Source organism: Propithecus coquereli, unplaced genomic scaffold (assembly GCF_000956105.1).
Source record: "Propithecus coquereli isolate 6110/MARCELLA unplaced genomic scaffold, Pcoq_1.0 Scaffold206, whole genome shotgun sequence".
Classification (NCBI taxonomy): Eukaryota; Metazoa; Chordata; class Mammalia; order Primates; family Indriidae; genus Propithecus; species Propithecus coquereli.
Genome location: NW_012145634.1, coordinates 5194966 through 5206112, shown reverse-complemented (window position 1 = coordinate 5206112; position 11147 = coordinate 5194966). Strand labels below are relative to the sequence as shown.

The following is an 11147-nucleotide window of genomic DNA, read 5'->3' as shown; positions in this document are numbered from 1 at the left end:
GGGATATAATGTCACTGCTCTATTAGCCACAATTATGGGGACAAGAAAACATTTGCTCAGATAAGTTTTCTACCAAAGGCTGACGTCGATCATGATTCTTCAAGCCATCCATTCCTCAGCCAGAACCTTACTGAGCTCCTCCTGTGTGCCGGAACTAGGGATAGACGTTGGCACCATAGCTGTCAGGTGAGGTGACACAGAGTGCTTGTCCTCATGGGGTTCAGAGCCAGGCAGGGTAGACAGGTGCAGACCAGATTGCTCTATGTCTGATGGGTGTTCACAAAAATGGCTGCCAAGCAGAGGAATTTAACACATTAACTGCCATGTGAGTTGTATTTAACTCACGCTAGTTTTGAGCCCGGGGCCTCGTGAAGCATATGTAACTCACACATCTCTTCACCTTGGGAGCTGCGTGAACTATTTCGAGTTGCATATTACTCACGCACAGAAAACAATAAAAAAATAACAAATTTTTCATTAAATTAGAAAGAATTGTTTTGTTTTCAAAATTTTTATTCTATTTTCATAATAAAACACCATGGCCCCAAGGAAAAAAGTGGCTTTTCAAGTGTGACAGTCAGTGTGTTAATGTCCTGAACAGGTAACATTTCAGCCAGGTCTAGAGTAATGATAGCAGGAGATTTCACCTGATAACAGGTGAGGTTTCAGGCAGAGGTGTTGACCTGCAAGGAGCTAATATTCATCGCAGGCACACTGTGTGCCAAGCTCTGGGCTCAGCACATGATGTTCGTTACCTTGTTCAGTCTTCCCATATTCCCTTGAGGCTGGTGCTCTTCCTATAACCCCTGTAACTAATGAGAAAACTGAGGTTCAGAGAGCTGATGTGATTTGCCTGAGGATACAGCTAATAGCCAGGAGATCCAGGAAACGGTAGCTGGACCATGGTGGGAAAAAGTTTGAATGCCAGCTCTGCTCCTTCACAGCTGTGTGACCTTGGGTGGGCCACTTGGCCTCCCTGAGCCTCAGTTTCCACATCTGTATAATGGGGCCAATTCCATGGGCCTCACTAGATAGTTTTCAGCCTTAGAAATGCTGCCAGCAGAGCCCAGCTCGGAGCTTGCTGAGCTCAGAGGTCGGGAGCTGTTCACAGGGCTGGTGCTGACTTGGTTGCGTGGGGCATGGGCAGTGTGCCAGCTCTGGGGTGGGCGCTGCCATGTGGTTTTCCTGAGAAGTGGCCAGGGATGCTCTCAGTCCTGTCTTCATCTCCAGGATGCAGCCAGAAGGGAGAGAGGAGCAGCGAGAGCCCAGGATCACTCTCACACAGGCACGTGGATGTGCAGGCCCGGCCGAGTCGGGATGGGACGCGGGACAGTGGGAAAAGGCATTGGGACCCACTGGGTGCGGACAATTCAGGACTTTGCTCCCTCACCCCCATGTCGGAGCCCCTGGGGGTGATTTAGAGCTGGGTTCATCTCTTCTGACCTCCTCAACCTTGAGGTGCAGCAACTGAGGCCCAGAGAGAAGAAGGGCTTTGTGGATTGGGGCCCAGAGTGCGGTGGAGCAGAAGGGCATTCGGGCCACTAGGGGTGAACCCCATGAGCAGAGGCGTGGCTGCCTTTCCACCGTGTCTTCCACGCCTGGCATGCTGGAGGCACTCAGGAAACTTTTGCAGAGCGAGTCAGTACAATGAGAAAAGCACGCAGCCGGGGTGTCCGCCCTGAGCTGGAATTCTGCCTCTGCCCAGGGCCAGCTCTGCCTCCCTGGACAAGTTGCTCCATCTCGCTGAGCCCATTTTCCAAAATAAGATCACAAACCCCCTTAGTAGGTGCCCAAGCAGGGATTTGAACCCAGGTCTACCAGATTCCAGGGCTGATTTCCTACCCTACACCCTGCTGAGTCCTTTCTATACCTGATTCATTCCTTCATCACTCCTTTAGAGAATATTTATTGAGCACCTATTATGTGCCAGGCACCGTTCTAGGCTCTGGGTATAGCACTGAATAAGACAGACGGGGTTTCCACTGCCATGAAACTTATACTCTATGAGAGGGAGACAGACAGTCAACAAATCAACACATAGAACGGGAACAGTGGCGAGTACTCTAATGAAGCGTCATAGGCGTGAGATTGGGAGGGGGCTGCCTTGGATAATGCGGTCAGGGAAGGAGATGACATTTTGTGTGACACCTCAGAGAAGCAGCTGCCCACGTGCAAAGAGCCTGAACAAATGGTTAAGTACAACGGGAAGGTGACGCCATTGCACGTGAGGTGAGGAGGGTGTGGAAGGGAAGTAGTTGCCACGATATCCCAGACATCCTGGAAAGGCTCTCGGGGAGTGACATGGCCCTTTCAGGGCGACGGTACCCCGGGTCACCTTGGGTCTCTCCCCCTCCGGCTGCCGCTGCCTTCCAGGTGAAGCAGATCATGGAAGAAGCCGTCACACGCAAGTTTGTCCACGAAGACAGCAGCCACATCATCTCCTTCTGTGGTGAGTCGGTGGCCCTCCCGTGGCCCGAAAAAGTGGCTTCTTTCTCTGCGGGCTGCCTCGGGGAAGTGGCGTCTCCGAGCCAGGGTTCTCACATCCTGTTTTGTTCTGAAATTATTTTTGAATTCCAAGGAGACTCCACTGGAGAATTTCCAAATCCAGAAAAGTCTAGGGAGGCGATTAAAAATGACTTCTGCACCCCTAAAGAGGTTGTCGCGGTTAACACTAGAGGGGTTGATTAACGTCCCTTCCCTGAGGGCTCGGGTCACGCTGACCCACGCCCCAAGCCACAAGTGGTCTTGCCGCTGAGGAGTGGGCCCCTGTCCTTTCCTCGCCCTGCCTGGAGCTACTGCCAGGCAAAGGGAGAGGGTGGATGGGGACTTTTTAAACAAGGAAGGGAATTAAGAGCTGGCGACCCATCCTGTGGGATCACATCCACCTGGCCCAGCACGGGAGGCAGCCCTGGGGCCCGGAGCGTGACTCAGGCTTGTCTCCCTGGGCCACCGTGCTCACAGGGTCCCAGAAATAACCACGCTGCCAGGTTCTCACTTTGACAGTGGCCAGAGACATGTGTTTTGCATGTCCCTGAAGTCAAAATTCAGCTCATAATCAGGTGTACGTGTGAGTGGGAGTGTTTCTTTCTTTCTCCCTGAACACTTTATGATTTAGTAATTGGAGTGTCTGCTAATGGAGGACGTGCTCTAATTCCCCTCCTGCGATCTTGGCCCCGTGGGGAGGTCTGAGACAGGAGCTGTGGCCGGTATGTCAGCTGCCGTCCACACGGCTGGGGCACCACCCCGTGGGGCCTCCAACATGCCGAGCACACTCTGCAACCGGGGAGGCCACTGATCCCAGTTCCCCCCTTCACCTCCTCTTCAGCCAGACAGACCTGGGGTCATATCCCATCTCTGCCATTTCCTTGTCGGGTGACCTTGGGCAAGATATTATTTTTTAAGTGGGGTATGTTTATATATTTACACGTGTATGTATATATATATTTGTATATACACACACATGTGTGCATATATATATTCCCAATTTTTTATTCTCTCCTGGACATTTTTATGTGCAGATAAAATCACATGCATGTCCATGTCAAGACTTACTAACATACCTACCATTTAAAGACTTAGAGGAAAGAAAATGATTTTAAAAATGATAATAATTCTCTAACTCTGCACAAAGTTTTCAGGTGGGAGAAATTTGATAGCCCCAAATGAGGCCTAAGGCATCTCCTTGAGGTTTCTTTTATTTGTTGTTCATGATGAGCCATTATCAGAAAGAATTAAACAATGTCTATGCAGCCTGAATAGACAATTAACTTATTTCAGTATATGCAAATGGAAAGTACTGTGATTGTAAGTTAAAATTAAGCTATTTAAGAACTCCTCACCTGGAATATTTTAAACCCATGGGCAGATTAGGCAATATTTGGACACTTATTCGAAACCAAGTAATTGCTAACTAAAAAAAAAAAAAAACAAAGACAAGCGATGAAACAAAATGTCTCAGTATTGCTCAGACCCCTGAGAGTGCTGGTTTACTCTCTAGAGCTCTTACCTCATAGTTTTTGTCCCGAGAATTAGGGAAGGTAAATTGTAACAGTTATCTGACACCCAGCAGGTGCCCAATAAGGAGTAGCTCTTATTATAGACTCTTTCAATAAACATTGATTATGCACCTGTTGTATACCGGCGTGAGCACCCAGTCTGCTGTGTAAGCCAGAAGGTAAGAAGATAAAGAGGGCAGCTGCAATTACCAGGAGGAAGATAGCAGTCATCAGAATGGCCTGCACAGGGCCATTTTCCCAGAAGGGAGCACTGAGGCCCAGAGAGGGCAAGTGATTTGCCTGAGGTCACACAGCAAGTTAGTGGTAGAGCCCAGGGTACAACCTAGACCTCCTGCTTTGAGGAGAACTGGGCAGGGCCTCCAGGGGAAAGACAGAAGTGGGACAGTGTCTACTAAATGCTCCCTTCAGAGGTCCTTGTGGAAACACAGTTGTTATGGCACACCTTAGACTCAGACCTGGGTTTGAATCCTGGCTTCATTGCTTATTTGCTGGGTGGCCCTGGGCAATTCATTTCACCTCTCTGAGCCTCAGTGTCCACATCTGAAAAATGGGGATAGTTCTCCTTTCTTCCCCTGCCGTGGCAGAGATTAAATGAGATTTGTAAGTTAGCCGTTACTGTGATCGCCATATAAATGATGATGATGATGATGATGTGATTCTTTAATCCAGACATAGCTCAAAAGGCGCGTGGTCCAGACTCCCCGCCCTCTTCGGCGAGGATAGTGGCCAACACTCTGAAAGCACTCGCTCTGCCCCAGCCTCTTTGCTAAGTACTGTTTGTGCATTTTTTCCCACCTCATCCTACCAGCAACCTTGTGAGGCTAATGTTCACACTATCCCCATTTTACAGATAAGGAAGCTGAGGCACAGAGGGGGGAAGTGACTGCCCACAGCCACACAGCTGGCTAGTGGCAGAGATGGTCTGACCTCTAAGCTGTTCTGCCCGCTTTGGAGGATGTGGAAGGGGCTGTCACTCACGTTTTTCCCCTGATGCTGTCTCGAATTCTGTGATTCTGGGCACCCCGGTTCTCCAAGTGGTCTCTGTCTGACTGCAGCTCCTGGCTGTGCTGGGTGTCAGGGAGCGTGGGCAGGGCAGGGCCCGCTGACCACTGTGTCCCCGCAGCGGCTGTGGAGGCCTGCGTCCTGCACGGGCTTCGGCGGCGGGCGGCTGGCTTCCTGCGGAGCAATAAGATCGCGGCTCTGTTCATGAAAGTGGGCAAGAGCTTCCCACCGGCTGAGGATCTGAGCCACAAGGTGCAGGACCTGGAGCAGCTGATCGAGAGCGCGTGAGTGTGGAGTGTGGGGTACAGGCTGGGCAGCTCCCCGGAAGATAGTCCACATTTCTCCCAGGTTCAGGGGGAGCCCACACCGTCCTCCTCCTTCTCCCAGCACTCTCCTTCCTCTCCTTTCTGCTCCTCACACCTGCCAGACTCTTTTCTACCCCAGGGCCTTTGCACATGCTGTACTGTACCCTCCACCAGGCTCACCTGCCTGATCTTCCATGGCTGGGTCCTTATCATCATTCAGACTTTCCCCCAGCTCAGTAAATTCCAGCCACCACCCCATCTTCTCCTTCCTATCACCCTGTTTGCTTTCTTCCCAATGGTCACTGCCATCTGTAAGCAGCAATTCTTTCATTTGTTTACTGTCTGCTTGATTGCCGTCTGCCTACTTGCTTGACTCTGAACTCCACTAGAACAGGGAACTACATCTGTGTTTCTCCGTTATGTCCCCAGCATCTGGGACAGTGTCTAGCACCTGGGAAATGCCTGAGAAACAATTGCTGAGTGAATAAGTGCCTGCTAGGAGCCAATCCCTGTTCTAAATGCAGGACGACCAAAGTGTGAAGGAATCAATATGGCCTCCGCCCATGTGGCCCAGATGCTAGGGCCTCTGGTTAACACTCATACTGATAGGTTTATCATAATGTATTTGAACACACTGACTTGACATGCAAAGAAAACTCTGGGCCAGGTGCGGTGGCTCACACCCGTAACCCCAGCACTTGGGAGGCTGAGGCAGGAGGATCTCTTATGGCCAGGAGTTCAAGACCAGCCTGGGCAGTATAGTGAGACCCCGTCTCTATAAAAATAAGAAATAAAAATATTAGCTGGGCATGGTGGTGGGCGACTGTAATCCCAGCTACTTAGGAGGTTGAGGTGGGAGGATCACTTGAGCCCGGGAGTTCAAGTCTGCAGTGAGCTATGATTGTGCCACTGCACTCCAGCCTGGGTGACAGAGTGAGACCCTGTCTCAAAAAAAAAAAAAAAAAAGCCTCATATTGAAGCAACCGTTGAAAGGCAGAGGTGGCATCACTCACTTGTCTTAGTGACTGGGTTGCATGTGTCCGGGGGAGGCTCACAGACTGAGTGTGTGTACACAAGCACCTTCCACCAGAGCCACCCCCTGGAGTCCCGACTGTACAGCCGAAGCCCCAGCCTGGAGCCTGGTCAGGGGTGACAAGTAGGTTTTAACTCCAGGTGGTGCTAGTGGCTGCCCAGAGGACTGTGCTGTCAAAGATTCTGAAGCTGTGATTGGGCATCTTGGGGAAAAGTGCATGGATCGATTGGTCATGTCTGTCACAGGCAAGGGCAAGGCAAAGGCAAGCATGCCACGTTTGCCGTCTCTGCTGTGGGCAGTCACCCCACTTGACCAGATCAGAAACAGCACTCTCCTTGCCCTTCAGGCCCTGCCTTCCCGGGGCTGCTGGCCAGAACTGGAGGGTGCGCAGAGCTCGGGGTTTGGCTCTGCCAGCTCCCATTTGGAATGACTTCTCAGCCACCAGGTCTTTGGGCACCTTCCAATCCAACTGCTAAATTCCCAGGTGTTTGCAGATAACTTCTTAAAGGGATGGATTTCCATGGGTCTTCCACAATATTGGGAGTGACTTCCGAATGGAAGAATTAGAGATGATCATGCCACGTGGTAAGGGAGAACCATTCATTCATTCATGCAATCACTCATTCATGAACACATTTGCTGAGCCTATATGCCAGGCACTGTGCTAGGCCCTGGACATACAGACATGGAGAGGGCCCAGGCTTGCCACGTGGTAGACTCTCAGTAAGTATTTTATTTAAAAATAAATTGAATCGCTTAGTTCGTACCTTCAAGATCACAATGCGGAGGGGAAGACAGAAAAGCTAGCAGGAAGTTAAGCTCCAGAGGCTGAAGGAGCAATTCTGAGAGGGCTTCCTGTAGGAGGGGATGCCCTGGCTGAGACTTAAAGTGTGGGAAGGGATGAGCCTGGGCATGGGTTGGGGAGGGAAACCAGGAGGAAGCAGAAGCTTGTGGAAAGGCTTCAGATGAGAGCCTGGCAGCCTCTGGAGTCTGCAGAAGTCTCTGCCTGTCTGGATCGTGGAGTGAGGGGGTGGTGGTAAGGAGGCTGGTGGAGAGGTGATGGGGGCGAGGTCTTGAGGTTCCCTGCAAGTCATGTTGAAGAGCTTGCTTCCCAAGGGCGTGGGAGCCACTGAAGGATCTATAATCCAAAACTCTTCTTGGCCAGCACTCCTTTCCAGGAGAGGGAGGGAGAGAGAGTGGGGCGGCGGGGAGAGATCAGTATGAGAATCTGGCTTGCTCATTAACCGTGTATGAAAGCGTCTATTTAACCACATCTGCACGCTCACTGGGTATTATTATTTTTCCAAGTCTTGGCCCATTTGCTAGGAGGAGGCTCTTGTTGTTCAGTTGCCATGCCTTCGTTCCCTACAGAGACTGAACATTGTCCCGTTTGTATCAATGTATTGTTCCCGTGGATTTCTTCTTTTATGAGTATCTATTCTCCTTTATTGGTCCTGAAGGCGAAACCAGATCCAGGGCCTCCAGGAGAATGTGCGGAAGCTGCCGAAGCTGCCCAACCTGTCCCCGCTCGCCATCAAGCACCTGTGGATCCGCACCGCCTTGTTTGAGAAGGTCCTGGACAAAATTGTGCATTACCTTGTGGAAAACAGCAGGTGAGAGAGACCAGACCTGGGCGTGCTCTGCCTCCACCTGCTGGCCGGCGCGGGAATTGCATCCCCTTGCCCAAAACTGCTTTCTTTTCTCCCTTGACCTACACTTAAGTTTGAAAGTGGCTAAATAAATGTCTCCTGGATGTCTGGCAATGAACTAGGCTAGCTTAGAACCTTGGAAAGATTCAGGTGTTTACTAGCAGGGTCTTTCGGCGGCCCCCAACCTTTTTGGCACCAGGGGCCAGTATCATGGAAGACAGTTTTTCCATGGGGGATGGTTTCGGGATGATTTACCGTGCAGTCAAATATCTCTCCTAATAATCATCTGTATTTGCAGCTGCTCCCCAGCGCTGGCATCTCCGCCTCAGCTCCACCTCAGAGCATCAGGCATCGATTCTCATAAGGAGCACAGCCTAGGTCCCTGGCATGCGCGGCTTCCAGCAGGGCTCCTGCTCCTGTGAGAATCTGATGCTCGCGCTGATCTGACAGGGGGCGGAGCTTATGTGGTGATGCCAGCGATGGGGACCCGCTGCAAATACAGATGAAGCTTCGCTCACCTGTCTGCCGCTCACCTGCTGCTCACCTCCTGCTGTACAGCCCAGTTCCTAACAGGCCACAAACCACAACTGGTACCGGTCCGCCACCCTGGGGTTGGGGACCACAGGGGTCTTTGGGGTGTAAGGATCTTGGGTTTCTTCCTTCTCCCATTGATCACTCCAGTGGATAACTGTATGGCCTGAGGAAGATCACTTAGCCCTCTTCGTGTTTCTGTGGTCTCTTTGGTTTATGGGATGGGCATTGTAGCCACCCCAGACAAGAAATGAGAAGGGAATTGGGTGAGTACTCAGCGTTTTGAAAATGCACAGTGACCCTTTTTACATTTCCTCCCCTAGCTCAGACTAATCGGATGGGAAGGTTTAGAGTATAAATCCCCTCGGGCAAGCATGCATGCATTCAGCCAATAAATATTTAATGAGCACCTGCTGTGTACCAGGCGCCAACCTAGTTATCAGGGATACAGTGGTGATGCCTGATGTATTGCAAAGCTTGTATGTTATCTCTAGAGCAGCGGGGGGCCACTGAAGAAATCTGCGAGCTGAGACTCCTCACAGCCAGCATGCCTCTCCAGCCCCCAAGGGAGTGGCAGAGGGGGAGAGAGAGATCTGAGAATTTCCCCACCTTGTAGTACATAAAAGTGCTGGTTCAACCACATCTGCACACACACTGGGTATTATTATCATTATTATCTTTTCACTCTTTGGCCCTTTGTGAGAAAAATATGTGTGAAAGTACAGAGCAAAGGCCCCCTTCTCGAAAAGGTCACGTTCCAGCAGGGAAACCGGCAAATCATGATGGTGATGAGATGAGAGGAGTGTTCTGTGGCGGGCGTGCTGGTGTTTAGTTTCCTCTGGGTGTTCAGGGAGAGCACCCTGGAAGGTGCAGCAGTTAAACTTCCATTTGAAGGGCTTGCGGGCATTAGCCAGGGGAAGGGGGCATGGAAAAGAGTGCTTCTGGTGGAGGGAACAGCAGATGCAAAGGCCTAGAGGCAGGAGAGAGACTGAAAGAAAAGTCACAGTCACACCTTGGTTCTAACTCTACCTGCTGTTTTTTGAGGCAGCATTTTCAAGGTTTATGATCACATAACCGTGCTGATTTTTGGATGGAAACTGGGTGGTGCTGAAGTGGACAGTGTCTTGATGTCTTCAGATTTGACACCAAAATGTATAACCCTGATACTGAGCGAGTCCAGAGCATGTCAGTTCTGGATCATCCAGTATTCTAGGTGATAGAAGATTTCTTTGGGGTAAGATTACAATGATGTTGCTACTATTTAGTGAGAATTTCCTGGTGCCAGGCTCTGTGCTGTTGCTATCCAGGCAAGCCGTCATTTAATCCTTCCAGTAACCCAGCTGAGTTCTGTCATTCTTTGCATTTTACAGCTGAGGGTACTGAGCTCAGAGAGGGGTGTCACTTGCCCAGGGACACACAGCAATGCAGAGAGTGGCAGATCTGACCTCCTACCCAGATCCTGTGTCCTTTACTTCCTGTTGTATGATAGCAAGAGCCAAGCCAGCTGGATGTAGCCCAACCTGTGTCTTCCTGCTGTGCAGCATCCAACAAGTCGCTTACCCTCTCTGGGCCTAAGATCCCTTAGGAGGTTAGAATGAGGTCTTTTTCAACCCTGAAATTCTGGAAATTCTGTTCGTTTCTAGACTGTATGAGTTTTCGAGGAATTAGCAACTACAACACGATAACTCAAACAAACAAATCAAAAGACAGTCAGCAGGGATGTTGTACTGAGGGCATCACGTATTATTTTGCAGAGGCAGATTCCAGGGAGCATTTCTGGGCATCTCAGGCCAGCGTTATCGACATGAGTCATCAGAGCAGGAAAGCCTGTTCACATAGCCTTTCAGTACACACTGCAGCTAAACAGAATATTGTTGCCTCAAGCACAGAAGGGCAGACATCATCTGAGCCTCTAAGGGAATTCGCGTCTCAAATGGAAGATGTGGTGGAAGCAGAGAGCATCAGCCAGACCTCAGCAGCCTTCTAATTATTATTCCCGTTACTCTCATAAAGGCTCCATCATGACCATGTATTAAGCGGGTGCATGCTGAGCACCATGCTAAATGCCCTAGGAGATGCATCATTATTATTCCCATTTCACAGATGGGGCAGCTGGCGGTAACTGGATGACAGGCGGAGATTGCACCCAGTCTGTCGATCGAGCGCCCTCTGCTGGTCCCTGTCCAAACCTGCATGTCCTTTCCTCTCTTGCTAGTAAATACTATGAGAAGGAAGCTCTCTTGATGGACCCTGTGGATGGCCCAATCCTGGCGTCTTTGTTGGGTAAGTGGTCCGGTGCTTGGAGCGTCATCTGGACCTCTGCTCTTGAGTCTCAGGGGCACTTCCTCAGGGCCTTTCTCACCCCCATCCAGCCTGGCCTTTCCAAGCTTGGCTGTTTGCTGTCTCTTGCCCCCAGGCCTTGTCCTTTGCAGGACCTGGGGCGTCCTAGCTGGCTGGAGGGACGGGGCAGTGAAATGTGTGGCCCATCTGGTGGAGGACGGGAGGATGGGCTTTCTGGGGCTGGATTCCCAGCCCCTATGTGCTCCACAGTGGGGCCCTGTGCCCTTGAGTACACCAAGATAAAGACTGCGGATCACTTCTGGACCGACCC

At 50.8% G+C, this 11147-nt stretch overlaps 1 protein-coding gene across 1 annotated transcript in view; it reads left to right on the top strand.

The window, feature by feature from the left end:
• The first annotated feature begins 2385 nt into the window (after positions 1 to 2385).
• Positions 2386 to 11147, top strand: part of SGSM1 (small G protein signaling modulator 1) — a 65728-nt gene continuing 56966 nt past the window's right edge. The window contains exons 1-5 of the mRNA XM_012644096.1: positions 2386 to 2449; positions 5140 to 5302; positions 7817 to 7969; positions 10752 to 10819; positions 11087 to 11145. Coding sequence (XP_012499550.1) covers positions 2386 to 2449; positions 5140 to 5302; positions 7817 to 7969; positions 10752 to 10819; positions 11087 to 11145 — 507 coding nt within the window. The remainder of the gene's footprint in view (positions 2450 to 5139; positions 5303 to 7816; positions 7970 to 10751; positions 10820 to 11086; positions 11146 to 11147) is intronic.